Source organism: Leuresthes tenuis, unplaced genomic scaffold, assembly GCF_036924035.1.
Source record: "Leuresthes tenuis unplaced genomic scaffold, fLeuTen1.0.hap1 SCAF_17, whole genome shotgun sequence".
Taxonomy (NCBI): domain Eukaryota; kingdom Metazoa; phylum Chordata; class Actinopteri; order Atheriniformes; family Atherinopsidae; genus Leuresthes; species Leuresthes tenuis.
This window is the reverse complement of record NW_027325371.1, coordinates 1,241,650-1,269,255: the sequence shown is the minus strand read 5'-3', so window position 1 is coordinate 1,269,255 and position 27,606 is coordinate 1,241,650. Positions and strand designations below refer to the sequence as shown.

The 27,606-nt window shown below is 49.4% G+C and overlaps 2 protein-coding genes across 4 annotated transcripts in view; both read left to right on the top strand.

The window, feature by feature from the left end:
* The window catches only part of jmjd6 (jumonji domain containing 6, arginine demethylase and lysine hydroxylase), a 154,358-nt gene that overhangs the window by 15,526 nt on the left and 111,226 nt on the right, over positions 1-27,606 (top strand). The window lies entirely within an intron of this gene.
* On the top strand, positions 658-26,502 carry LOC140272705 (uncharacterized). 3 transcript variants are annotated; one of them, XM_072368110.1, is made up of 5 exons: positions 658-1,033; positions 12,274-12,775; positions 17,891-17,972; positions 19,105-19,164; positions 26,078-26,502. In XM_072368110.1, the coding sequence occupies exons 1-4, from the start codon at positions 782-784 to the stop codon at positions 19,136-19,138; spliced, it is 870 nt and encodes a 289-aa protein (XP_072224211.1). In that variant the 5' UTR covers positions 658-781; the 3' UTR covers positions 19,139-19,164; positions 26,078-26,502. The 3 variants fall into 3 exon arrangements, with proteins under 3 accessions (XP_072224211.1, XP_072224212.1, XP_072224213.1); XM_072368111.1 differs by lacking the exon at positions 19,105-19,164; XM_072368112.1 differs by lacking the exons at positions 17,891-17,972; positions 19,105-19,164.

Here is a 27,606-nt window from a genome sequence, read left to right as displayed (position 1 = left end):
CCTTGAACATAATTTCTTGTACACCTGGTTTATAAGGCCTGTTTGGCTCTTTTTCATCAGGTTATAAATGGGTTTTATTAACCAAATGGGCCAATTTGGATCAGTTTCTGTATTTTGATAAGCTTTAAATGCCGATGGGTACGATCGGGTGGGGAATGCCCGGCTTCATTTGGTTTGGTTCACTTTGCTCTTTGGACCGAACCAACAGCTACTGCCAGGAATCAGCAGGGTGGGAAAGGAGAAAACGGCTCATTGATTGGCCAGGACCAAATCCAGAAATCCAGGGGGGGGGGATTCAGTTATTGGCTGAGGCTGAAGACGATTGGACACCAAAGTGTTTAATAAGACGTTTTTCTAACACCAGGTGGTGCTTGTTATGCCTTTAACAGACACCTGGTGGCATTTAGCCAATGTTTGAGCTCTGTGAATTGTGACCCTTTTGGCTTTCCATAAGAGGAAAATAATCTGACGTTTTTTTAGATTAAAGTTAAAAATTTAAAGTCTCTTTTTGTGTTTTTCTTGTTTTTTTTTTAAGATAAATTCCAAATTCTTCGTTTAGAAAACAAACTCCGTGCTTTTACATCTGGTTTGTGTGCGTGGAGACGTGGGTGTGCGCGCGCGCGCGCGTGCTGTCAGCTGTTGAGGTCAGATTGTGTCTCGAGGCGAGATGCGCAGCAGCTCAGAGCGTGTGTGATCGCAGCCTGAACACGCACCGTCCGGCTCCTCCAGAACACGCACACTCCTGGAAACACTCCGACTTTTCCACCACAAACTCTCCATCATGGACCTGGACCCGGCCGTCATCATCCCCGCCGTCCTCTTCACCGTCGTTGCCATTTATTTCGCTTCATCGCTGCTCAGCAAGAAGCCCGACAGCTCCTCCTCATCTGCGGGGAAAAAGAAGCCCAAAGTCGGCTATGGAGACGACGTCCCCCCGTCCAGGGCTCTGGCGCCTCAGCCTGCTGCGTCCCCGCGACCCGAGCCTCCAGCTCCGGCGGTGAAGCTCCAGAAAGTCCCGGAGCCCAAAGTCCAAGTAAGATCCGTCGGTTCTGAGTTGGGAATAACCCGTTAGAATATCATTTAAAACCACTTTTAATGATTGTTTTATAGGTTAAATAAGACAATTATAACACAAATGTTTAGACTGTTCTGAGATTAATTTAATTAATTAATTTGGGTTCTGGTCGATACTTCAAGCCAAGAAAGACGAAACAATCATTTTATCATTTTATTTCAACACCACAACTGAATATTTTACCGTTCTGTATTTACAAAGCAGCCACTTTTGATTAAAACCAATAATTTCTCTGATATTTACACCAGTTTTTTTTGTAATTATTGATTATGTGGCTTCAGTAGATTCCAGAGTTCAACTGATTTGCCGATTAATGGACTTAATTTCAACAGAAATGAAGTTATTTTCTTCGGTTAAAGGAGCTTTTTCCAGTTTCCAGTTGGAGTTTTTTCTAGGAGAATATGCGACATTTTGTCTCTTTCTTCGTGGATTATCGATCAGTTTAATGTCAAAATAACTGACAGATCAGTTTGTGATGGAAACAGTGAATGGAAGAATGGATCCATGCAGCCCGACATGGGGGCGCTGATCAGAGACCAGACTGTCGCTGCTGAATCACTCTGATCGATCGGTGCAGCTGCTGCCTCGCGGGGCTTCCAGATGGGAGCTCTTGAGCGTCACTCCTGGCAGCTCGTGCTTTATTTTTTTAGAGCTCCAGGACTGAGACGGAGCCCGAGTGAATGTTTTCAAGGTTTCAGAAAACACTCGGGATGTGTCAGTAGGGGGCGATCAGACTTTCCTCTTCCACCAACAACCCATCTTTCCACAAAACAATATGAAAACTGCACGTGAAGGGACAAAATGGCGGTGATGGAGATGTACAAAAGATGTATTTAAGCCTTTTTTTGTCTTACAGTGACCAAAGTAGCGTTTTTGCCTTAATGCATGCAGGAGGTGTCATCCAACATGTCATGGTGTTGGTGTGTTACCAAGGCAACGAGCAAAATGGCGTCAGTTCAGGTGGTTTTATAGTTTAAAAGTTTTCTGACAAAGTAACTGCCTAAACCTAACCAGAAAGAGAAGGGAGGGTTTTAGTAAAGTTTAGTTTGGATGTTGGTGTCGACCAAGGAGGGTCCGGGAGGGATCTAAGCTGGGGGAGAGCCTTTAGTCCGGGAGGGATCCTAGTTGGGGGAGAGCCTTTAGTCCGGGAGGGATCCCAGCCGGGGGAGAGCCTTTAGTCCGGGAGGGATCCCAGCCGGGGGAGAGCCTTTAGTCCGGGAGGGATCCCAGCCGGTGGGGAGAGCCTTTAGTCCGGGAGGGATCCCAGCCGGTGGGGAGCCTTTAGTCCGGGAGGGATCCCAGCCGGGGGAGAGCCTTTAGTCCGGGAGGGATCCTAGCCGGGGGAAAGCCTTTAGTCCGGGAGGGATCCCAGCTGGGGAAGAGCCTTTACTCCGGGAGGGATCCCAGCCGGGGGAGAGCCTTCAGTCCGGGAGGGATCCTAGCCGGAGGAGAGCCTTTAGTCCAGGAGGGATCCCAGCCGGAGGAGAGCCTTTAGTCCAGGAGGGATCCCAGCCGGTGGGGAGCCTTTAGTCCGGGAGGGATCCCAGCCGGGGGAGAGCCTTTAGTCCGGGAGGGATCCCAGCCGGTGGGGAGCCTTTAGTCCGGGAGGGATCCCAGCCGGAGGAGAGCCTTTAGTCTGGGAGGGATCCCAGCCGGAGGAGAGCCTTTAGTCTGGGAGGGATCCTAGTTGGGGGAGAGCCTTTAGTCTGGGAGGGATCCCAGCCGGGGGAGAGCCTTTAGTCTGGGAGGGATCCCAGCCGGAGGAGAGCCTTTAGTCTGGGAGGGATCCTAGTTGGGGGAGAGCCTTTAGTCTGGGAGGGATCCCAGCCGGGGGAGAGCCTTTAGTCTGGGAGGGATCCCAGCCGGAGGAGAGCCTTTAGTCTGGGAGGGATCCCAGCCGGGGGAGAGCCTTTAGTCTGGGAGGGATCCCAGCCGGAGGAGAGCCTTTAGTCTGGGAGGGATCCTAGTTGGGGGAGAGCCTTTAGTCCGGGAGGGATCCCAGCCGGTGGGGAGCCTTTAGTCTGGGAGGGATCCCAGCCGGAGGAGAGCCTTTAGTCTGGGAGGGATCCTAGTTGGGGGAGAGCCTTTAGTCCAGGAGGGATCCCAGCCGGGGGAGAGCCTTTAGTCCAGGAGGGATCCCAGCCGGGGGAGAGCCTTTAGTCCAGGAGGGATCCCAGCCGGGGGAGAGCCTTTAGTCCAGGAGGGATCCCAGCCGGGGGAGAGCCTTTAGTCCGGGAGGGATCCGAGCCGGGGGAGAGCCTTTAGTCCGGGAGGGATCCCAGCTGGGGGAAAGCCTTTAGTCCGGGAGGGATCCCAGCCGGTGGGGAGCCTTTAGTCCGGGAGGGATCCCAGCCGGAGGAGAGCCTTTAGTCTGGGAGGGATCCCAGCCGGGGGAGAGCCTTTAGTCCGGGAGGGATCCGAGCCGGGGGAGAGCCTTTAGTCCGGGAGGGATCCCAGCTGGGGGAAAGCCTTTAGTCCGGGAGGGATCCCAGCCGGTGGGGAGCCTTTAGTCCGGGAGGGATCCCAGCCGGAGGAGAGCCTTTAGTCTGGGAGGGATCCCAGCCGGAGGAGAGCCTTTAGTCTGGGAGGGATCCTAGTTGGGGGAGAGCCTTTAGTCTGGGAGGGATCCCAGCCGGAGGAGAGCCTTTAGTCCGGGAGGGATCCCAGCCGGTGGAGAGCCTTTAGTCTGGGAGGGATCCTAGTTGGGGGAGAGCCTTTAGTCCGGGAGGGATCCCAGCCGGAGGAGAGCCTTTAGTCTGGGAGGGATCCCAGCCGGGGGAGAGCCTTTAGTCCGGGAGGGATCCCAGCCGGGGGAGAGGGCTGTGTTGTTGCTTGGCGAACAGGCTGAAGCGGAGCTCCAACCTTAGGCTGGCAGGGAATCCAAGCATGGAACAGGTGTAATGGAGCCAGAACCCGGAGGGTGGACGAGGTAGATGAACGCTGGAAGAGACAAACTCCGGTAGGGGTTTCGCAGGGAAGGGAAACTCCCAATGAGCCGTTGGAGCGGGCCGAATTATCACTAAAAGTGAGAACAATGTGGGGGAGACTGGTGGCTCCTGTAAGTGTGTCCTAATGAGGGCAGGCGAGGAACAGCTGTGGCGGCAGAATCCAGCCCCGCCTCGGAAGTTAAGTCTGATCCTTGAAGTCCTTCTCTTCGGGTTGGACAGCGCACCTTTAAGGCTCGTTCTGCTGGTGATGATCAGGCTTCATCTGCCTCTTTCCAGGCTGTTTTTACACCTTTTAGGATTGATTTCAGGGTTTTCTTGCTCTCCTTCTTGTCTTTCTTACAGCCAGATGTTATCAGTCGCTTCTGGTTGAGCCCAAACTGACGGACCCGACCGCCCCTGAATGGCCTCCAACACTTTCTGTTTTTGTCTCCTCTCGTGATTCCTTACGACAGTTAAATTATTTTGTTTTTTTTCTCCCGTTTAACTGATTTTATTCATTTATTCTGCTTTTGCTCGGTTTATGGTCATTTCAGCGTTTTAACTTGACCCGTCGTCGTGCACCTGAGGATGATGTCATCAGGTGAGCTTTATACCAGCCACACTGTTACTGTCGGGGGTTCAGATGCTTCCATCCACGCCTGCAGAGTTTTGCACCAACACTGAGCTGTTATTAAACCGAAGGTTCCTTCGGTGCTGCTTACGAGCAGCAGCAGCTGCTTCGGACTCGCTCCTGACGGCTTCCCTCTCAGCAGGGGTCACGCGACCTCTTCGGGAGCACATGTGAGCCAAAAATAAAGCAGCCCTGTACTTTTCTGTGCTGGAAAAGTATCTGGACGGGACTCTGGAGCGAGCTGCCAACGCCTCGGCGCCCCCCTCCCCGTCCTCTGATAGCGCTGCTCTCAGCTGTGCGTACAGTGAGGCTGCCGCCGTGCATCGTGGCGTCCGCAGCTGCCTCATAAAGGACGTTTGTGCAGCCCAGACACAGGCGCTGTTGTCCCGGCCTCCGCCACAGCAGGGCGGGGGCCACAGCAGGGCGGGGGCCACAGCAGGAGGGACAACACGACTTGTGTTTGTTTTAAGGCCAGAGTCCTGCAGGCTCCTGCTGTCAGGACCTGACGGCGGCAGCTTCCCGGTCAGATTTACAGCTCTGCATGTCAGAGTCGCAGCTTAAAGCGGCTCCGTGACATTTATGTTGGAAGCATGTTGCCCTGATCCTTCTGCTAGAGTTACAAGCTCCGCCTCCTCCCCTCTGCAGCCTAAATAAGGCCGAAGGAGACAAAGCAGCTTTCCCTGCTCGGATCAGTCCAGTTTCATGGTTTATTCTGGTTCTGTTCAGCTTTCAGGGGACCTTCAGAGCTGTTTCTCTCCCTCCTCAGAGGGATGCTGCGCTCCATCCTGCCTTCAGCTCAGAGCAGGCGCACTTACTTTCTTCTGTGTCGTGTGTTTCCTGAAGCAGGAGAAACGCAGGCGGACAGAGATCTGCTCCATAAAGTCCAAACAGGTTCACAAAGTGGTTCAAACGTGTTCTGAACCTGAACCGGATGCAGGGACAGTTTCAGCCGGTCAGCGAGAAACTAAGTGAACCCCTGACCTGGCAGCTTGTAGCAACAGCTTCAGCAGCAGTGAGAAACTAAGTGAACCCCTAATCCAGCAGCTTGTAGCAGTGAGTGAAAAACTAAGTGAACCCCTGATTCAGCAGCCTGTAGCAGCAGTGAGTTGCAGTAATGGTTTCCTGTGTGAGAAACTAAGTGAACCCCTAATCCAGCAGCTTGTAGCAGTGAGTGAAAAACTAAGTGAACCCCTGACCTGGCAGCCTGTAGCAACAGCTTGCAGCAGTGAGTGAAAAACTAAGTGAACCCCTGATCCAGCAGCTTCAGCAGCAGTGAGTGTAAAACTAAGTGAACCCCTGATCCAGCAGCTTCAGCAGCAGTGAGTGTAAAACTAAGTGAACCCCTGATCCAGCAGCTTCAGCAGCAGTGAGTGTAAAACTAAGTGAACCCCTGATCCAGCAGCTTCAGCAGCAGTGAGTGAAAAACTAAGTGAACCCCTAATCCAGCAGCTTCAGCAGCAGTGAGTGTAAAACTAAGTGAACCCCTGATCCAGCAGCTTCAGCAGCAGTGAGTGAGAAACTAAGTGAACCCCTGATTCAGCAGCAGTGAGTGAGAAACTAAGTGAACCCCTGATTCAGCAGCTTGCAACAGCTAAGAAGCTAAAATTGGTGAAACAATTTGCAATAATTTTATTTGAGTAGATTGAAGAACTTTTAAGTCAATAATACCCAGATTAGACGCCTAAAACATTTGTTTCATGCAACTAAACATCAGACACATGAGGAAATATTGGTGCTAAAAACTGTTTAATCCGTTATTAGTTAGAGAAGGAGCCTGCTGGACAACACACCGTGTGTTCAGGACAGTTAAAGGGAAGTTCAGAGGCTTGCTGCTGCTGACTGTAACTCCTTTACGGTTCAGTAGTCTGCCAGAACCGCCTGAACAGAAGCTGCCACAGTATTTGGTTAATGCAAAATGACAACACTTTGTGGCCAACGAGTTTCCTGGTACCAGGAAGGAGGAGGCAAAAATATGCAAACAACATGACCTCAGAGCCCATTCAAAGTGAATCCAAACAATATTCAGAAGGAACTTTGTGTGTTGAACTACTGAAATGGAGCGAGTTCACCCCAACGAGTCTGTGGTTTAAATGGAATCTGAACCGGGTCATTAACCGGGTCATTAACAGAAGATCAGTTCCTTTAGCTTCCACCAAACAGACTGAAACACTGGACCAAACAGACCTGGACCTGCAGATCTGTGCATTTCTGCAGCACTGAAGGAGCGTAGATCAAGCCTTGGTTCTGGTTCTGGCGCCACACACTGAGCTGCTCTCTGTCACAGCTTGTGAAGGTTTAACTGAGCAAACATCTGCATCCCTAACAGGATCCACAGCGATTTGAAGTTGTTGTTGAAATGTGACCCAACACGCCACATCGGACCTGCTCAGAAGTGTTTTGGATCATCTGATGTTTGGGACATCCGTCCATCTTCCTCTTATCTGAGGTCGGGTCTCAGAACCAGCAGGTTCAGGAGGGAAACCTGGACATCCCTCTCCAGCTCCTCCTGGGGATCCTGAGGTGTTCCCAGGGCAGATGGGATCTATAATCCCTCCAGGGGTTCTGGTTCTGACCCGAGGCCTCATCCCAGGGGGCATCCTGACCCGATGGCCTCATGTGATGGAAAATGTTGCCATGTTTTGTTTTTGTAGAACTTTCCCCCTTTTCGAGACTTTAAGGTCTGTAAGGTTGGGTCCTGGTACCGAGGTCGGGTCTCGGACACAACGGGTCCGGAAGGGAAACCCGGTCTGTAAGGTTGGGTCCTGGTACCGAGGTCGGGTCTCGGACCCAACGGGTCCCGGAGGGAAACCCGGTCTGTAAGGTTCGGTTCTGGTACTGAGGTCGGGTCTCGGACCCAACGGGTCCGGGAGGGAAACCCGGTCTGTAAGGTTCGGTTCTGGCACCGAGGTCGGGTCTCAGACCCGGTTCCCTCCCTCAGCTGGTATCTGACCCGGTTTGACCCGGTTCCCTCCCTCTGAGGCTCTGGCTCGGCTGGTATCTGACCCGGTTTGACCCGGTTCCCTCCCTCAGCTGGTATCTGACCCGGTTTGACCCGGTTCCCTCCCTCTGAGGCTCTGGCTCGGCTGGTATCTGACCCGGTTTGACCCGGTTCCCTCCCTCTGAGGCTCTGGCTCGGCTGGTATCTGACCCGGTTTGACCCGGTTTGACCCGGTTCCCTCCCTCTGAGGCTCTGGCTCGGCTGGTATCTGACCCGGTCTGACCCGGTTCCCTCCCTCAGCTGGTATCTGACCCGATCTGACCCGGTTCCCTCCCTCTGAGGCTCTGGCTCGGCTGGTATCTGACCCGGTTCCCTCCCTCTGAGGCTCTGGCTCGGCTGGTATCTGACCCGGTTCCCTCCCTCTGAGGCTCTGGCTCGGCTGGTATCTGACCCGGTTTGACCCGGTTCCCTCCCTCAGCTGGTATCTGACCCGGTTTGACCCGGTTCCCTCCCTCTGAGGCTCTGGCTCGGCTGGTATCTGACCCGGTTTGACCCGGTTCAGCACCACTCCCTGTGAGCTCACATCCTGGTATTTACTGTGTTCTGGCTGCAGCTCCTGTTACTGGGAGAGAAAACGGTCCCGAACAGTCTGGATGTTTGCAGCTGTGCAGAGAACCGAGTCGAAGCGTCTCCTCAGGCTGAGAGCAGGAAACAGATGCTCTCAGCCTCCCATTTAATCTGTAAAACAACCTGAAATGAAGTGTGTCGCATCCCAGCTTTAGAGTGAAAACTCCTCCAGCTGTGGAGTACAGAAGCCCGGAGGGCTCAGTTTGATCAATTCATTCATTTATTTCAGACAATTACCACAAAAAAGTCATTGGTAAACAGTATTTACAACAAAAAACCAATCCCAAACAACATATTCCCCAGTATTAGCTCATCATCGCTTTATATACATATTTAAATGTGAATATAAATAGAAACTAATAATATATAAACAAAATGTCCAATTGAATAAACTTTATTTATACCTTCAGATGTGACATTAATTAACCGCGTTTATCAGTTTTAGTTTCTTAAACCTCTTGTTCAGCATCTATATTGTTTTGTTTCCATGGCGACCACCCGGTAACCTCCACAGGTGCATCGGTTCCGGTCCGAGCTCCAGCAGGGTCCCCCTGGTTCTGCTTCTGTGGCTCCAGATTAAATGGGTCCCCTGGTTCTGCTTCTGTGGCTCCAGATTAAATGGGTCCCCTGGTTCTGTGGCTCCAGATTAAATGGGTCCTCTGGTTCTGCTTCTGTGGCTCCAGATTAAAAGGGTCCCCTGGTTCTGCTTCTGTGGCTCCAGATTAAATGGGTCCCCTGGTTCTGTGGCTCCAGATTAAATGGGTCGTCCCGTATTTTCCCCGGTCTGACCCGGTTCCTGCCTGTGCCCCTCCCTCAGCTGGTATCTGACCCGGTCTGACCCGGTTCCCTCCCTCTGAGGCTCTGGTATCTGACCCGGTTTGACCCGGTTCCCTCCCTCAGCTGGTATCTGACCCGGTCTGACCCGGTTCCCTCCCTCTGAGGCTCTGGTATCTGACCCGGTTCCCTCCCTCTGAGGCTCTGGTATCTGACCCGGTTCCCTCCCTCTGAGGCTCTGGTATCTGACCCGGTTCCCTCCCTCAGCTGGTATCTGACCCGGTTCCCTCCCTCAGCTGGTATCTGACCCGGTTCCCTCCCTCAGCTGGTATCTGACCCGGTTCCCTCCCTCTGAGGCTCTGGTATCTGACCCGGTTCCCTCCCTCAGCTGGTATCTGACCCGGTATCTGACCCGGTTCCCTCCCTCTGAGGCTCTGGTATCTGACCCGGTTCCCTCCCTCAGCTGGTATCTGACCCGGTATCTGACCCGGTTCCCTCCCTCTGAGGCTCTGGTATCTGACCCGGTATCTGACCCGGTTCCCTCCCTCAGCTGGTATCTGACCCGGTTCCCTCCCTCTGAGGCTCTGGTATCTGACCCGGTTCCCTCCCTCAGCTGGTATCTGACCCGGTATCTGACCCGGTTCCCTCCTCCTTTCAGCCGGAGTGGACCCTTCGGTGTCATGTTGCTGCTGGGATATATTTACCTGGAGGCTCCGACTAAATGCAGCCAGGTCCAAAAATCTCCGCTTCGGTCTGTAAATGTTCCCTTTGACCTCTCTCTGGGTTTGGACTTGGTTTCCCGGGTCAGGAGCCGTGAACATTTAAAGGATTTGTGACGTTGTGTTTAATCGTCCTCATTTAAACCAGAAAAGAAGGAATTAAAGTTCACAGAAAAGTGATTTCAGGGAACTTTACACCAATAAATCATCTTATGATGAGAATCTGGAGCCTTTTGATCTGAGTTAAGCAGCAAAGTTTCTTCATCTTATATTTTGAGTCTTATTGACAGCTTTTCTATTCGTTTAATCCTGATCTAATATCTGTAAAACTGACTTTAATACTTAGAAAGAGTCTTTATTCTCAGTCTAATCTCAGTTTAATCTTCATATTCAGTTTCAATCTTAATTTATCTTAATTAGTCTTGATTTATTTGAGTTTTCTTCATAATCTTTCATTAATCTAATCTCAGGGTCTCCTGATCCGGTTTTTCTGTCACATTTTGTTGATTTAATTCGTCTGATTTAGACATTTTGTCTTATTTCAGCTACTTTTCTTGATTTTGTTGCTTTAGTCTTCAGTCAGAATCTCTTTTTCCACATCATGTCATGTTTATTTATTTAACTTCTGTTTAGTTTCTTAGAAACCTGTTGATTTCCTTTGTTCTATTTATCGTCTTCGGTCCATGAAGCAACTGAAATTAGTTGCTTTTTTGTCGTTTAATCTCCTTTCAGGATGTTCTTCACATCCTCTGATGTCACATCGTTCTGTTTCCATTCGTAAATGTTGACTCTTAAACAACAGAAACTCCTTCCTTTGGTTTTATCTGCAGACTTCGCTCATATCTGAGATCTTTCAGACCAGCAGCAGTTCATCCCGCTGACTCACTAAGTGATTTCATGACCGCTTTTAGCACAGAAAGGCGCCTCGTTTTGCTGTTTCATGGCTCAGGAATTCAGAGGCAGAGGAAGAGCTCGGCGTTTCCGGCCAAACGGATGCCATTCCAGTTAGGCTGCGTCACAGAAGGCTGCTGTGGGATTATGAGAGCAGACGGGCTGTGTTAATACAGCCGGGCCTGATGCATGTCTGAGCCTCCAGTTGTCCCTGGCAGCAGAATTAATGAGCTAATCTAACTGTTTCCATCTGCTGCCAGTTCCTCTGGTCATTCGGCTCAAACTGAAACTAAAGCGTTCACCAGAGACGAAGCCGGAGGCTCATTTGAAATGTTTTAAACTTAGCTGGAGGCACGTTCGAAGCCGAGGCAGAAACCGGATCAGCTGCTCAGATGTCAAACTGTGCAAACTCAGCGCTTCTCAGAGACAGCTGCAGCCGAACATATGAGCAGGGAGGGCGGTTCCTGAAAAGGAAGACATGTATGTGAACATGTCAGGCAGCGGCTGGCAGACACTAAACATGGTTTTATGTGTCGGGAGTCGGCAACAAGCAGCAGCTGCTCCTCAGTAATGATGGAGAACCCTCCTGGAGTTCCCCAGGGCTCTATTCTGGGGACCCTTCATTTCAACTTCTTACCCTGATAGTGCAGACACGAGCTCACATTAATGTGCCACCCAGCGATTAACTTATTCTGAACACATTTCATCTGATTCCAAAAGTAAGCGGACGCCTCAACTGCTGAATGTGGCTGATAGAAGATCCTCATCGGGGTAGAAGCTACTTTAGGCTCGATGTGTACGGAGCACAGTGAGGAACAGTTTAAGACTGAAGCTGATGGAAAAAATGTGAAGCTTCCTCCTTAATAACGATATTTGAGGTTTAATTTCTTCCCAACTCAGAAACCTTCTTTGCTCTTTGGGGACATTTCTTTATTTATTGCTCCAAAGTGACAAAGTTTTAGCTCCTGTGCAAAACAATCCTGAACATCTGTTCTTTTAAAGAAAACTTTCAGACCGCCTGCACATTGTTCTGAAAGCTTTGGGCTTTATGGGAGGAAGAACTCACAGATGCCATCAGATTTGCAAGCAATATTTACCCATTTTATTTATTTACTCTCTCGAAAATGTTGGGCACTTACCATAAAATCTTCATTAGATTTTAAGCCTTAAATGTGATTTATAAAATGATTTTTTCTGACTTCTTTTAATCCTCCCCATAAGAAACTCAGATTTCAGATTGATGTTTAAGTGAAGTTTTAAACAACAGCAGCAACAAATGTCTAATTTCACTCATTTGAGGTTTATAACCTGCTCAGAACAGGGAGATAAACGCTGCAGATCTGATCTCTTTCAATGCTTTTAAATCCAAAAGATCTAGAAAAGGAATCGTAGGTGTTGTTGTTTCATGATTTGTACTTTTAGCATGTTTATTGACATTATCTGTTGTAATATTATCTGAATGTCTTGTCTGTTTTGATTGATTTGGTCTTTGTTTGTGCTGCTTTTCTTTCTCGGCCGGACTCCCCTGAAAAAGACATTTTTAATCTCAATCGGACCTTTTTTTCCTGCTTAAATAAAGGTTAAAACCTGCTGCTGCTGATCTGTTGGCTTCTGTTTCAGGCGCTGAGTCTCAGCTGAAAAAACAAACTGTCACAGATTCAGAATGTTAATGTCTGCATCTGTCATTACAGGCTGTCCCAGAACCAGCACCAGAACCAGCACCAGAACCTGTGAAAGTGCCCGAACCTGTTCCTGAACCAGTGAAAGTAGAGACCCTAGCAAAACCACCTCCAGAGCCTGTTGCAGAGCCAGCACCAGAACCTGCACCAGAACCTGTTCCAGAACCAGTTAAAGTGCCAGAACCACCTGCACAACCAGAGCCAGAACCTGTCCCCGAACCAGCTGCAGCCCCAGAGCCTGTCCCAGAGCCCATATCTGAACCAGAGCCAGCACCAGAGCCCACTGCAGCTCCAGAACCAGAATCCGTACCTGAACCTGTCCCTGTCCCAGAACCTGTTGCTGTTCCTGATCCAGAACCAGTGGTCGAGTCTGAACCAGCACCAGAAGCAATCCAAGAAACCGTGACTGAACCAGAAAAGGTTGAGAAAGCGGAGACTCTTGTGCCAGAGTCCGCTGAACCTGTAGCAGAGGTGTCCAAAGAACCAGAACCAGAACCAGAGATTGTCCTGAATGGTAAGACCACTGTTAGATGAGGTTCTGTTCTTGATGTTTTTGGATCTTCGTGGATTACAACGTGTTGTGAGAGTTCTAAACTGCTTCAGTCTGATTGTAGAGAAGTGGAGTTCCTCAGGGTTCCCTCATAGAGCCTTTTCTGTTTAAAACCATCTTTTAGTTCACGTTCCCACACGAGGAACAGAACCAGAACCAGATTCACGTATCACCAAGTGTTCTACCCGCAGTACCGAAGCTCCAAAAGTAATTGGACGCTTCAAAAGTAGAAAGATTACTGTAACTTTTAACATACTGTAAACGTGAAAATAGGCTTATAGTTCTCGTACTTTTTATTTCAAGCTGAATTTCCTGAAACTTAGACGGTGAAGTTCGGATTCCTCTGGCTCAGTGGAGGAAACGGCTTCATCTCAGCTGTTCAAATTATAACAAACAAACAGAAAAACATCTGTTTTCGGGCCTGTTGTAATCAGTCATGTTGCAGGAGTTCCAGGAACATTTTAATCCTTTATTTCCGACCGAGTGGAGCCGCAGACTTTAAACCCTGAATTAAAACCCTAAAGGAACTGATTGGAGGCGTTCTGCAGCTTTTACAGCAGCAGCAGCTGAACTGTTCACTTACTTTAGGGCTGCACTCAGAGAGCCTCTGTGCAGGCAGCAGCGACAGATGAGTCACTGCCAGGAGAAGTTGGCGTGTTCAGAGAAACCAACGCATTAACGGGTAATCCTCTGGCTGCTCGGCTTCAACAGAAGCTCATCCAGGTGTGCACGAAAGTGTGTGAACCCTGCAGCGTCCTCCGCTGATCTGCAGCCATCTGCTTCGGGGGGATTACAGTTAATCTGGGCCCCAAACATTTGCTCTCACAGCAGGTGCAGCAACACATGACGTCCAACCGCTTCTGCTGCCGAGACTCGGCCTGAAAAGTGTTGCTCAGACTGAGCGGGAAAACTTTTTAGTTTCTACCGTCGGAAAAAGAAAGTGCACCCTGTTTTCACCTTAATCATAATAAAACCATGTGATCCTCAGCAGCTTAAAACTCAGTTAAAACAGACACACTGTCATTATCTATGGATCAAAAACTCAAAAAAACAGAAGCAGTGAGTTAAAAACTAAGTGAACCCTTCCTGCTTCTGTTCCCTGTTTTAACCTCGAGGTTTTACACGTCAGGACATAATAAAGATCATCTGGTCCCCAGCAGGTGATAAAACAGCTTCAGACACATCAGACTGAGTCATTTATGGAGCAAAAACTGAGATAAAACACAGAAGCAGTGAGTTAAAAACTAAGTGAACCCTTCCTGCTTCCACAGGAACTAAGAGGGTAAGAAGCAGCCAGGAGCTGCTGATCAATGCTCTGATTAACTGATCAATGCTCTGATTAACTGATCAATGCTCTGATTAACTGATCGATGCTCTGATTAACTGATCAATGCTCTGATTAACTGATCAATGCTCTGATTGACTGATAAATGCTCTGATTAACTGATCAATGCTCTGATTAACTGATCAATGCTCTGATTAACTGATCCTCAGTCAGTGTGAGCAGCTCTATAAAAGCAGAAGTTCTGTCAGTTTAACACGATGCCAAGGAGGAAAGACACCAGCAATGATCTCAGAGAAGCAGCTGCTGCTGCCCATCAGTCTGGGAAGGGTTATAAGGCCATTTCCAGACTATCTGGAGTCCATCATTCTACAGAGAGAAAGATTATTCACAAGTGGAAAACATTCAGGACAGCTGTCAATCTTCCCAGGAGTGGACGTCCCAGCAAGTTCACCCCAAGGTGAAGAAGCCCAGAGCTACATCTCAGACTCTACAGGCCTCAGTTAGCATGTTAAAGGTTAAAGGTCACCCCAAGGTGAAGAAGCCCAGAGCTACATCTCAGACTCTACAGGCCTCAGTTAGCATGTTAAAGGTTAAAGGTCACCCCAAGGTGAAGAAGCCCAGAGCTACATCTCAGACTCTACAGGCCTCAGTTAGCATGCTAAAGGTTAAAGGTCACCCCAAGGTGAAAAAGCCCAGAGCTACATCTCAGACTCTACAGGCCTCAGTTAGCATGCTAAAGGTTAAAGGTCACCCCAAGGTGAAAAAGCCCAGAGCTACATCTCAGACTCTACAGGCCTCAGTTAGCATGCTAAAGGTTAAAGGTCACCCCAAGGTGAAAAAGCCCAGAGCTACATCTCAGACTCTACAGGCCTCAGTTAGCATGCTAAAGGTTAAAGGTCACCCCAAGGTGAAAAAGCCCAGAGCTACATCTCAGACTCTACAGGCCTCAGTTAGCATGCTAAAGGTTAAAGGTCACCCCAAGGTGAAAAAGCCCAGAGCTACATCTCAGACTCTACAGGCCTCAGTTACCATGCTAAAGGTTAAAGGTCACCCCAAGGTGAAGAAGCCCAGAGCTACATCTCAGACTCTACAGGCCTCAGTTACCATGCTAAAGGTTAAAGGTCACCCCAAGGTGAAAAAGCCCAGAGCTACATCTCAGACTCCACAGGCCTCAGTTAGCATGCTAAAGGTTAAAGGTCACCCCAAGGTGAAAAAGCCAAGAGCTACATCTCAGACTCTACAGGCCTCAGTTAGCATGTTAAAGGTTAAAGGTCACCCCAAGGTGAAAAAGCCCAGAGCTACATCTCAGACTGTACAGGCCTCAGTTAGCATGTTAAAGGTCAAAGGTCACCCCAAGGTGAAAAAGCCCAGAGCTACATCTCAGACTCTACAGGCCTCAGTTAGCATGCTAAAGGTTAAAGGTCACCCCAAGGTGAAGAAGCCCAGAGCTACATCTCAGACTCTACAGGCCTCAGTTAGCATGCTAAAGGTTAAAGGTCACCCCAAGGTGAAAAAGCCAAGAGCTACATCTCAGACTCTACAGGCCTCAGTTAGCATGTTAGAGGTTAAAGGTCACCCCAAGGTGAAGAAGCCCAGAGCTACATCTCAGACTCTCCAGGCCTCAGTTAGCATGTTAAAGGTTAAAGGTCACCCCAAGGTGAAGAAGCCCAGAGCTACATCTCAGACTCTACAGGCCTCAGTTAGCATGCTAAAGGTTAAAGGTCACCCCAAGGTGAAAAAGCCAAGAGCTACATCTCAGACTCTACAGGCCTCAGTTAGCATGTTAGAGGTTAAAGGTCACCCCAAGGTGAAGAAGCCCAGAGCTACATCTCAGACTCTCCAGGCCTCAGTTAGCATGTTAAAGGTTAAAGGTCACCCCAAGGTGAAGAAGCCCAGAGCTACATCTCAGACTCTACAGGCCTCAGTTAGCATGCTAAAGGTTAAAGGTCACCCCAAGGTGAAGAAGCCCAGAGCTACATCTCAGACTCTACAGGCCTCAGTTAGCATGTTAAAGGTTAAAGGTCATGACAGCACAGTTAGAAAAAGACTGAACAAGGATGGCTTGTTTGGAAGGGCTGCAGGAGAAAGCCTCTTCTCTCTAAAAAGAACATGGCAGCACAGCTTAGGTTTGCAAAGCTGCATCTGAACAAAGCTCAAGACTTCTGGAACAATGTCCTTTGGACAGACCAGAGCAAAGTGGAGATGTTTGGTCCTAATGCACAGCAGCACGTTTGGAGGAAACCAAACACAGCATATCAGCACAAACACCTCATACCAGCTGTCAAGCACGGTGGTGGAGGGCTGATGATCTGGGCTGGTTCTGCAGCCACAGGACCTGGGCACCTTGCAGTCATTGAGTCCACCATGAACTCCTCTGGATACCAAAGTATTCTAGAGTCAAATGTGAGGCCATCTGTCCCACAGCTAAAGCTGGGCTGAAACTGGCTCATCAACAGGACAAAGATCCCAAACACAGCAGCAGATCTACAGCAGAATGTGTGAAAAAGAAAAGAATCAAGGTGTTGCAATGGTCCAGTCAGAGTCCAGACCTCAGCCTGACTGAAATGCTGTGGTGGGACCTTAAGAGAGCTGTGCAGAAACCAAAGCTGCAAACCTCAATGAGCTGAAGCAACGCTGGAGAGAAGAGGGCCGAGATTCCTCCAGAACCATGAGAGAAACTGATAACGTCCCACAGGAAACCATCACTGCAGCTCACTGCTGCTGAAGCTGCTGGATCAGGGGTTCACTTAGTTTCACACTCACTGCTGCTGAAGCTGCTGGATCAGGGGTTCACTTAGTTTATCACTCACTGCTGCTGAAGCTGCTGGATCAGGGGTTCACTTAGTTTCTCACACACTGTGTTTTGCTCCATAAATAATGACTCAGTGTAACATGTCACGTGATGCTCACCTGAGGCTGTTTTTACCTCATTTTAACACTGATCAGTAAAACCTGAGAGCATCTTGGATGTGTTCAGAGACATTTCAAACAGTTTCCTGTGTGCGAGCCTCCTGACCTCTTGGCTTCCAGGGTCCTGGAGGGGGCTTACAGGGTCCTGGAGGGCGCTTCCAGGGTTCTTGGGGGGCTTACAGGGTCCTGGAGGGCGCTTTCAGGATCCTGGAGGGGGCTTCCAGGGTGATATGGAGGATTCCAGGGTCCTTGGGAGGCTTCTAGGGTCCTGGAGGGGGCTTCCAGGGTCCTGGAGGGGGCTTCTAGGGTCCTGGAGGGGGCTTCCAGGGTTCTTGGGGGGCTTACAGGGTCCTGGAGGGCGCTTTCAGGATCCTGGAGGGGGCTTCCAGGGTGATATGGAGGATTCCAGGGTCCTTGGGAGGCTTCTAGGGTCCTGGAGGGGGCTTCCAGGGTCCTGGAGGGGGCTTCTAGGGTCCTGAAGGGGGCTTCCAGGGTTCTTGGGGGGCTTCCAGGGTCCTGGAGGGGGCTTCCAGGGTCCTGGAGGGGGCTTCCAGGGTTCTTGGGGGGCTTCCAGGGTCCTTGGGAGGCTTCCAGGGTCCTGGAGGGGGCTTCTAGGGAGAGACTGATAACGTCCCACAGGAAACCATCACTGCAGCTCACTGCTGCTGGATCAGGGGTTCACTTAGTTTCTCACACACTGCTTCTGTATCTCTGTCTGTTCCATAAATAATGAGACGTGTTGTTTCATGGTGTCCTGACGTGAAAAAGCTTGATCAGAGTATTGATCAGAGTATTGATCAGAGTATTGATCAGAGTATTGATCAGAGTATTGATCAGAGTATTGATCAGAGTATTGATCACCTTTGGTGTTGCTGCTGTTTCAGATGTGGCTGCAGCTGGAGATGATGTCACCGCCACTTTGGCAAAAAAACCCGCTGCGATCGAGACGCTGGAGGCGGAACAGAGGTGGGTGTGACCCCCCCACAGCATGCAAACACAGCCCCTGTCGGTCTTTAGCTCCATCCTGCAGAGACACTCTGCTTCGTGGAGGTTTTTTATTCAGCTGGAGGAAGTTCTTTCAAATCTAGCTAACTCTCACTTTCTGTGGCAGCATAATGTGAGGTCCAGTCTTCACATACTTTATCCTTTAACCCTGGAACGCAGAAACAGCCCGGTGACGACATTCGGAGCTGCTTTTTGACATATTGTTTGTGCTGGATTCAGTCTGTGGTCCTCAGGCTCCGCCCACACTGAGCTGTTGTGTAATCCTGTCAGGGAAAGCGAGGCCTGAGTTTTCAGGGCGTGGACGTCTGCAGCCTCCTTTATTTTAAGCTCTGAATGTTCCCGTGGCTTGGCACCAGTGTTTCCTTCTCATTTTTCATCCTGCAGAGTGTTTAAGATGGAGGGAAAAGGGTCTCCAGAGCGAAGTCACAGCAGAATAAAGCGAGACAGAGTGGTGGATTTTTGAGCTGCAGGATGTTCCCGACCTGACTGCTGGGCGTCAGACGCTCCTCCAAACTGTGCAGCCGACTCTCTTTATGTCAGAAAGGAGCTCCGAAGGCCCCGAAGAGACTAAAAAACAATGCAAAGGAACCCGAACGGTGGACTGTGGTGAATAAAAGCAGGAGATGGTGACAGATTCACATTCAAACTTGGTTTTTACGGAGAAACGTTCCTGAAATCGACTAATTTCTCCACTTTTAAAGCGACCCTCGGCCCAGAACAACTGTCAGACCTTCCTGGGCTGCATGATTTTCAGCTTTTTCTTCTGTTTTCAGCTCAAACTGTGCAGCCGACTCTCTTTATGTCAGAAAGGAGCTCCGAAGGCCCCGAAGAGACTAAAAAACGATCCAAAGGAACCCGAACGGTGGACTGTGGCGAATAAAAGCAGGAGATGGTGACAGATTCACATTCAAACTTGGTTTTTACGGAGAAACGTTCCTGAAATGGACTAATTTCTCCACTTTTAAAGCGACCCTCGGCCCAGAACAACTGTCAGACCTTCCCGGGCTGCATGATTTTCAGCGTTTTCTTCTGTTTTCAGCTCAAACTGAGCAGCAAATGTTTTCTCTGACAAACTGCACCTTTATCTTTGCAGGATAGAGCTCACATCTGACTTTACCTCTCTGTAAGCAGCGCAGTGTGTAGGAGGAACATGGTAAGGTGCTGCTCCTGCCCAATATAACCCCCCCCCGTAACCTCGGCCCCTGAAAACCTGCCTCAGCACGGACAGACTCGCCCCGAGTGGAAAGCAAAAGTCCACCTGTTCCGTCCGTGGAAGCCTGCAGAAACATGTTTCCTGGTTTTACTTCAGGTTTCTGTTTGTCTCAGAAGGTTAAAGGTTAAAGCAGCTTTTGGTCCTTCAACCATTGCTGTCCGCTCAGATTTTATGGCAAATGCTTCAAGAAACGGGACAAACGTGACTTTGACTTTGCACGTTCAAAGTTTGGACTCAGACTGAGGGGTCAGTCTTAGTTTTTAACCGTTTCCTGCGGCGTGGAACCAAACTGAAGACTGTGACGGTGGAACACATGTGGAGCCTTCACCTTAAGACACGAAAGGCCTAAAACTGGCACAAAAAGGCCAAAGTAGCCTCAGGGCATCATGTTACTGTGAATGGTCGCGGTGCCTTTAGGAGTCTCTCCTCAGTGGAACCGTGGGAGTGGACCGGAGAATGTTTAGCATGTCCCAGACATTAGCCGGGTCCCGTTCTGGTCCAGTGTCCCCTGCTGCACTGGAACATGTTGTGGGTGTCACTTTCCCTCCATGAGACAGTCTGTCTGTAGAGAAATGAGCTTTATTCGACCATCCAGAGGGAGCTCAGAGTAGAGCCCAGCTGAGGTGGTTCCTCTGGTTAGGATGCCTCCTGGGAGGAGGCCCCGGGTCAGAACCAGAACCCACTGCAGGGATTGTATATATCCCATCATGCCTGGGAACGCCTCCCAGTGGGAGCTGGAGAGGGCTGCCTCGGAGTGGTCCAAAACATGGCGACATTTCAAAGAGACGGGCGATGACAACATGATTATTTCACCAACAGAACTGCTTAACATGAGATGAACGTCCACAACTGGTCGGTTTAAAGTTTTACCTCCAGCTTTTCCCCACGTTCTTCTCCATTATCTCCTGGATCAATACCAGGTTACTGATGGTAGAAATGCTGCTGGTCCTTTATTCACATCATCTGTGTGGAGCTTGTTCAGGTTTCACCTGTCAGCGGTTGTTGGTTCCTCACAGAAAATTGGGTTAATAATCAATAAGGGGATCGATAAGCAGCCTTGGTGTCAGTAGATTCGTATCGCGACCGAGCCGAACGCCACCAGGCGTAGACTGCAGGTCCCGGTGGAGGCTGGCAGCGGGAGTTTTGGTGATCCATGCTTTGACACGGCGGGCGACGCCCTCACGCAGCGCCTGGAGATGATGTCATCGGTTTGTTCAACACTGCTCAGCGAGTCCAAACTTTGACAGAATCTAACCCATGATGCATCAGTCTGTCCCTGCTGATGAAGCACCTCCTCACCCTCCCTGACCCCATCACCTCCCCCTCTGCTCCCACTTTGTTCTGCACCCACGGTCCCGTCTTCAGGGCTGATGCTTGGGTCACATGGGTGTGGTTTTACACCCAGCTGTTGCAGTGCCAGCGACCGTGCACCACGCCATCGCTCCACGTGGCGCCCGCTTTAATCTTCTAATCACTCGCTCCTGTAACCCCCCTGCCCCCATATAGACCAATACAGACCGACTCAGGCCAGCACAGACCGGCTCAGACCGACTCAGGCCAGCACAGACCGGCTCAGACCGATTCAGGCCAGCACAGACCGGCTCAGGCCAGCACAGACCGGCTCAGACCGGCTCAGACCGGCTCAGACCGACTCAGGCCAGCTCAGACCGACTCAGACCGACTCAGACCGGCACAGACCAGCACAGACCGGCACAGACCGGCACAGACCGGCACAGACCGGCACAGACCGGCACAGACCGGCACAGACCGACTCAGGCCAGCACAGACCAGCACAGACCGACTCAGGCCAGCTCAGGCCGGCTCAGTGCTCCGAGGAGATAAGACGTCCAAAACCCTTTTTTTCCTGAATATTTTCTTCCAAACAGACAAATTGAAGTCAAATATCCTATCATGCGATTGTGTAATCTTTCATTTATTCACCTCATGGTGGCGCTGTTGCCTCCCTGTAAGGTTAGCGCCAGCCTGTTCACCACAATCAGGTGTTTACGAACCTCTGGAGGACAGAAACTACCAAACCTAATGTGGAAATAAACAGAATTTAAACTACGATAAATGTCTTTTTTAACTGTTAGTTCATCTTTGTGCTGATTAGTTATTACATTTTCACTCATTTTCCCCTGAATTTATTCATTTTTTTGCTTTTTTATTGATTTTTGTGTTTTTATTTCTGTGCTTCGCAGAAGGAAGTTTTTATTATTTTGTGGCATTTGTTTGTTTTCTTGTATTTTTTTTAACTCTACGATCTTTCTGTGAGTTTCTCCTGGTTTTCTTTGCCACCTGAATGTTTGATGCTATCTTGGTGAATAAAGTCCAGTCGGCTGATTTAAAGCTGAACATGTAACCAGCATCACGTTGAATTTCTCACCTTAAAACCACACCAGAGTTCAGTGAGTTATGGCTGGTTTTGTGCAGAGAGCTGCCTCCTTTATCTCTCGTTTTTAGAGACTCTGAAAACGTTTTGTACCACAGCTACAAACCGCTGAAGAACACAAAGTCCGGTCTCCTTCTGCACTCTTGATGTTTGACCGTGTCGTTCTGAAACTGACGAAACAAACACACACTTACATAAATGAGTCAATACATTGATTAAAATGCTCATAAAAGGCACAAAAATAACTCTGATGTGAAGTGAATTAATGTTTACTTTAGTTTTCAATCTGCATTTAATTATATAATCATTATGATTATTAGAATAAAAGGTCGAACAACGCAGCAGGAGGACGACCATAAGGCAGAGATACAGATTAAAGTTGAATTTACTCAAATATTTTGTCAGGTTGCATCAACATGGACGGTGTTTTGTCACATGTTCAGTGCATCTGGACATGTTTTTGGCACAAATTGAACCTCCTTCAGAGAATCAGGCATGAAAGAGTCTTTGAAAGTGAGATCGGACCCTGAACAGCACAAAGAATGCGTCCATTCGAGCCGTAGATGCAACAAATGAGCATTTTCTGAAGACCTCAGAACGGTTTCTGAGGTCTTCAGAAAATCGGGGGAGCTCTGAAAGTCTGTGGAATCGAGGGTTAAAACCCAGCTGAAACGAGTCAAAGTGCCTGTACACATTCTGCAGGTTATATCAGAGCAGCTCGGATTACAGCAGCCTCCTGCAGACAGTTACAGCCTCGCACTGAGGGGAAGAATTCAGCTGATTAGAGCTGGAGCTCTGCTGCATGGCACCCCCTGCTGGTCAGATCCTGTTACTACCCATGGATCTGATTAAGAACAGACAAATGGAGGCGTCTCCTTCCTTTTTTGTGTCGGTTCACATGCTGAATCTCCTCATTATGACTGGAAATTATTAAGTGTGTTTATTTGTAACAAAGCACTCAGAGCAGCACATTTGAGTCTTTTCAATTGGGGAACATAGAGGTAATCGGGGGCAACTCGATCAATGTGACATGTCTGTTCATTTGGGGACAACAGATCAATAAAGCTTTTCAGTGTTAATGAGACAGGAAACTCAAAACTTCTTCTTTTGGCTCCTCTGGCTCCTCTAGTTCATTTGGCTCCTCTGGCTCCTCTAGTTCCTATGGTTTCTTTGGTTCTTTTGGCTCCTCTGGTTCCTTTGGCTCCTCTAGTTCCTATGGTTTCTTTGGTTCTTTTGGCCCCTCTCGTTCCTTTGGCTCCTCTGGTTCCTTTGGTTTCTTTGGTTCTTTTGGCCCCTCTGGTTCTTTTGGCTCCTCTGGTTCCTTTGGTTTCTTTGGTTCTTTTGGCTCCTCTGGCTCCTCTAGTTCCTTTGGTTTCTTTGGTTCTTTTGGCTCCTCTGGCTCCTCTAGTTCCTTTGGTTTCTTTGGTTCTTTTGGCCCCTCTGGTTCCTCTGGTTCCTTTGGCCCCTCTAGTTCCTTTGGCTCCTCTGGATCCTTTGGTTTCTTTGGCTCTTTTGGCCCCTCTGGTTCCTTTTGCTCCTCTGGCTCCTCTGGTTCTTTTGGCTCCTCTGGCTCCTCTAGTTCCTTTGGCTCCTCTGGTTCCTTTGGTTTCTATGGTTCTTTTGGCCCCTTTGGTTCCTTTTGCTCCTCTTGTTCCTTTTGCTCCTCTTGCTCCTTTGGTTCCTCTGGCTCCTCTGGTTCTTTTGGCTCCTCTGGCTCCTCTGGTTCTTTTGGCTCCTCTGGTTCCTTTTGGCTCCTCTGGCTCCTCTGGTTCCTTTGGTTCCTTTTGCTCCTCTTGTTCCTTTGGCCCCTCTGGTTCATTTGGCTCATCTGGTTCCTTTGGTTTCTTTGGCCCCTCTGGTTCCTCTGGTTTCTTTGGCTCCCCTGGTTCCTTTTGCTCCTCTGGCTCCTTTGGTTCATTTGGCCCCTCTGGTTCCTTTGGCTCATCTCGTTTCCTTGGCTCCTCTGGTTCCTTTTGTTTCTGTGGCCCCTCTAGTTCCTTTGGCTCCTCTGGTTCTTTTGGCTCCTCTGGCTCCTCTAGTTCCTTTGGTTTCTTTGGTTCTTTTGGCTCCTCTGGCTCCTCTAGTTCCTTTGGTTTCTTTGGTTCTTTTGGCCCCTCTGGTTCCTCTGGTTCCTTTGGTTTCTTTGGTTCTTTTGGCCCCTCTGGTTCCTCTGGTTCCTTTGGCCCCTCTAGTTCCTTTGGCTCCTCTGGATCCTTTGGTTTCTTTGGCTCTTTTGGCCCCTCTGGTTCCTTTTGCTCCTCTGGCTCCTCTGGTTCTTTTGGCTCCTCTGGCTCCTCTAGTTCCTTTGGTTTCTTTGGTTCTTTTGGCCCCTCTGGTTCCTTTTGCTCCTCTTGTTCCTTTTGCTCCTCTTGCTCCTTTGGTTCCTTTGGTTCCTCTGGTTCCTCTGGCTCCTCTGGTTCTTTTGGCTCCTCTGGCTCCTCTGGTTCTTTTGGCTCCTCTGGTTCCTTTTGGCTCCTCTGGCTCCTCTGGTTCCTTTGGTTCCTTTTGCTCCTCTTGTTCCTTTGGCCCCTCTGGTTCCTTTGGCTCATCTGGTTCCTTTGGTTTCTTTGGCCCCTCTGGTTCCTCTGGTTTCTTTGGCTCCCCTGGTTCCTTTTGCTCCTCTGGCTCCTTTGGTTCATTTGGCCCCTCTGGTTCCTTTGGTTCCTTTGACTCCTCTTGTTCCTCCAGCCCCTTTGCCCCCCCTGGTTCCTTTGGCTCATCTGGTTCCTCTGGTTTTTGGCCCCTCTGGTTCATTTAGCTCATTTGGTTCCTTTGGCCCCTCTGGTTCCTCTGCTTCCCTTGGCTCCTCTGGTTCCTTTGGCCCCTCGGGTTCCTTTGGCTCATCTGGTTTCCTTGGCTCCTCTGGTTCCTTTGGTTTCTTTGGCCCCTCTGGTTCCTTTTGTTTCTGTGGCCCCTCTGGTTCCTTTGGCTCCTCTTGTTCTTTTGGTTTATTTTTCCCCTCTGGTTCCTTTGGCTCCTCTGGTTCCTTTGTCTCCTCTGGTTCCTTAGGCTCCTCTGGTTCCTTTGGTTTCTCTTGCCCCTGTCGTTCCTTTGGCCCCTCTGGTTCCTTTGGTTCCTTTGACTCCTGTGGTTCCTTTGGCTCCTCTGGTTCCTTAGGCTCCTCTGGTTCCTTTGGTTTCTTTTGCCCCTGTCGTTCCTTTGGTTCCTTTGACTCCTGTGGTTCCTTTGGCTCCTCTGGTTCCTTAGGCTCCTCTGGTTCCTTTGGTTTCTTTTGCCCCTGTCGTTCCTTTGGTTCTGTTGGCTCATCTGGTTTCTTTGGCCCCTCTGGTTCCTTTGGCTCCTCTGGTTCTTTTGGTTTCTTTTGCCCCTGTCGTTCCTTTTGCCCCTCTGGTTCCACTGGTTCCTTTGGCTCCTCTGGTTCCTTTTGCCCCTCTGGTTCCTTTGGTTTCTTTGGCCCCTCTGGTTCTTTTGGCTCCTCTGGTTCCTTTGGCTCCTCTGGTTCCTTTGGCTCCTCTGGTCCCTCTGGTTTATTTGGCCCCTCTGGTTCCTTTGACTCCTCTGGTTCCTTTGGTTCCTTTGGCCCCTCTGGTTCCTTTGGCTCCTCTGGTTCCTTTGGTTCCTCTGGTTCCTTTTGCCCTTCTGGTTCCTTTGGTTCCTCTGGTTCCTTTTGCCCTTCTGGTTCCTTTGGTTCCTCTGGTTCCTTTGGCTCCTCTGGATCCTTTGGTTTCTTTGGCCCCCCTGGTTCCTCGGGTACCTGCTTGCTTTAGTTTCTTTACTTCCTTTGGTTCCGCTCTTTCTTTACTTAAGTCTCGTCACATCTGTCAGCTTCAGTCCAGCTGTGCTGCCCTCCTGCTAACCCTGCATGCTGCCTGCTAACACCACAGCTCATGGTGAGTTCTGTCCCTCAGACCTGTCGAAACATTTCATCCGACTGGTTTCACACACCTGCAGAGCTGCTGCTGACCCACATCCATGCTGGTGCAGTTAGAGCAGAACTGAGTCAGAACTTTACGAATACTTTCTGTGATTTACAGACTGTCTGAGGAGAAAAGATCCTCATGTTACATGCAGACACTTTCTTTCTCAATTTGTTTGTGTAATCAGTGAAAGTCTGAAGATCTTAGAGGAAGATCACCAAACATTTGGGTCTTCCTGTTCAGGCTTCTGGCTGCTTTACACTGAGATCAAATGGGAGTTTTAATTGAGTTTTGGACAGTTTAACAGCTGTTCATCACCTGATTCCAGCCAGCGAACACCATGAGAACTCATCAGCTTCCTGAGTTACATTAATAACATGCAGTTATAGCAGTTTAATATTCACAGAGTAGCTTCAGCAGCAAAGAAACAAGTTTTTTACGTGATTTTCCTGCATGTAAAATAACAATAAAGATATCAGCTGTAGCAGTAAAAATAAGGGTGAGAATCTCCATTTAAACAGTTCACGTGTTTTCTCTTCAGCATTTTCACGATGACATAAATGAGTTCTTTGTTTCCTTCCAGCTGATCTGTGAGGAGGAGGAGCTCTGAAGAGACGAACATCAGACGACTTTCTTCGTTCAGCTTCAGCTTTGTTGGTGTTTTTGTGGAGTTAACAGATCCGAGGCCTGAGCTGCTTGTGAATAGCAAACGTGTTTTTCACCAAAGTGCCTTCAGGAGTTTTTCTTTTGTCTGGAGGTTTTCTGCAGTAAACTGGGAGAGCTGCGTGGACACAGACTGTGTGTAGTTACTCTGAAATGTTTAGTTTCTCTCTTAAATCAGTAACATCCTGCAGGTCCAGTTTCGGCTCTTTGAGTTCTTCTCAGTTTGTTTTAAATGTGAATCATGAAATAAATGTGTGAAGCTGTGTACATGTTGTTCATCGTTTCTGTTCTAGAGTGCAGTTTTTGTAAAGTGCGGATCATTAAAAGAGCCTCTGGTCACATCTGCAGCGTTTCCTCTTCATTCAGTGAGCCGTTAAAAACAGCAGCTTCACCCCCGATTAAACGCCAGCTGAAACGGTTCAGCAGAGGCTGGCTGGAACACGTTGCTCTGCAGTTCACCGCCACGCCTCTAGGGGGCCTGGCTGTGTGGTTTCAGGTTATAGCATACCATTTACCTACTGCCGAGAAGACCGTCAAACGGCGCTATTTCAGGGAAGTGAAAGTCAGAAGAAGGACCTGCAGGAGGATCATTCACACTCACCCGGCGCCGCCTGTCTGGTCTGTCACAGGCAGACGTCTCCATGAGGTCAACGACCTCCGCAGGTGGTTGGCGGCGCCTTGCGGTTGCCGTAGCGAGGCTCCCTGCCCTCAGGACTGCGGTCAGTCCTCGCCTCAAGCCTCGTTTATGCTTCTACGTGACGTCTTCATCGAGCTTTCGAAGTTCTGCGTCGAGGGAACACGTTGCTCTGCAGTTCACCGCCATGCCTCTAGGGGGCCTGGCTGTGTGTTTGTGGGGTTTCAGGTTATAGCCGAATCCCTGCTTTTTACCAGTAACCAATGGCAACCGAGGTGGAGCAGCTGTATTTGCAGCTGGAGCTCATCAATATTGAAGAACAAATGTTCTTTGGGGGGGGCAGTCTGTACGACCGGCCGAGGCTGAACGGGTGAATTTACAGCCTGGATGAACAAATCAACTTTACATAATTTCGATTGTCAACGAGCTTCTTCGCCGTGTTCAGCCATTAAGATCGGAAAAGGCAACTGCCGGAAATTCCGTTCTGAGCGGACCAATCACAGCCCTTATGGCCTGCGTCTTCGCGCAGTTAGAATTTATTTGGAGGTGCACGTCGACGACGTCGGTCGAAATTACGTTAAAGCATAAACTTCCTCTACATTCACACACAGCTGTGAGCACATCATGGACAGAGTCGGGGTTCAGGACCCTTCAACACATGGATGAACCGCCGACCTTCCCGCCGCCCAATATAGGAAGATGCTTTCAAAGATTTTTGGACCAATCAACCAACCTTCAACACGGTGTTAAAGAAGTTTAAACTAGTTGTGATCACATGTTAGCAATGAATTTAACATCATGGGGTAAAATGTTTT

Excerpts from the sequence above, each read along its gene's own strand:
- LOC140272705 (XM_072368110.1), top strand. The coding sequence starts at position 782 with ATGGACCTGGACCCGGCCGTCATCATCCCCGCCGTCCTCTTCACCGTC. Across the intron at positions 1,034-12,273 it reads TCCCGGAGCCCAAAGTCCAA|GCTGTCCCAGAACCAGCACC; the intron begins GTAAGATCCGTC and ends CTGTCATTACAG. Across the intron at positions 17,973-19,104 it reads ACGCTGGAGGCGGAACAGAG|GATAGAGCTCACATCTGACT; the intron begins GTGGGTGTGACC and ends TTATCTTTGCAG.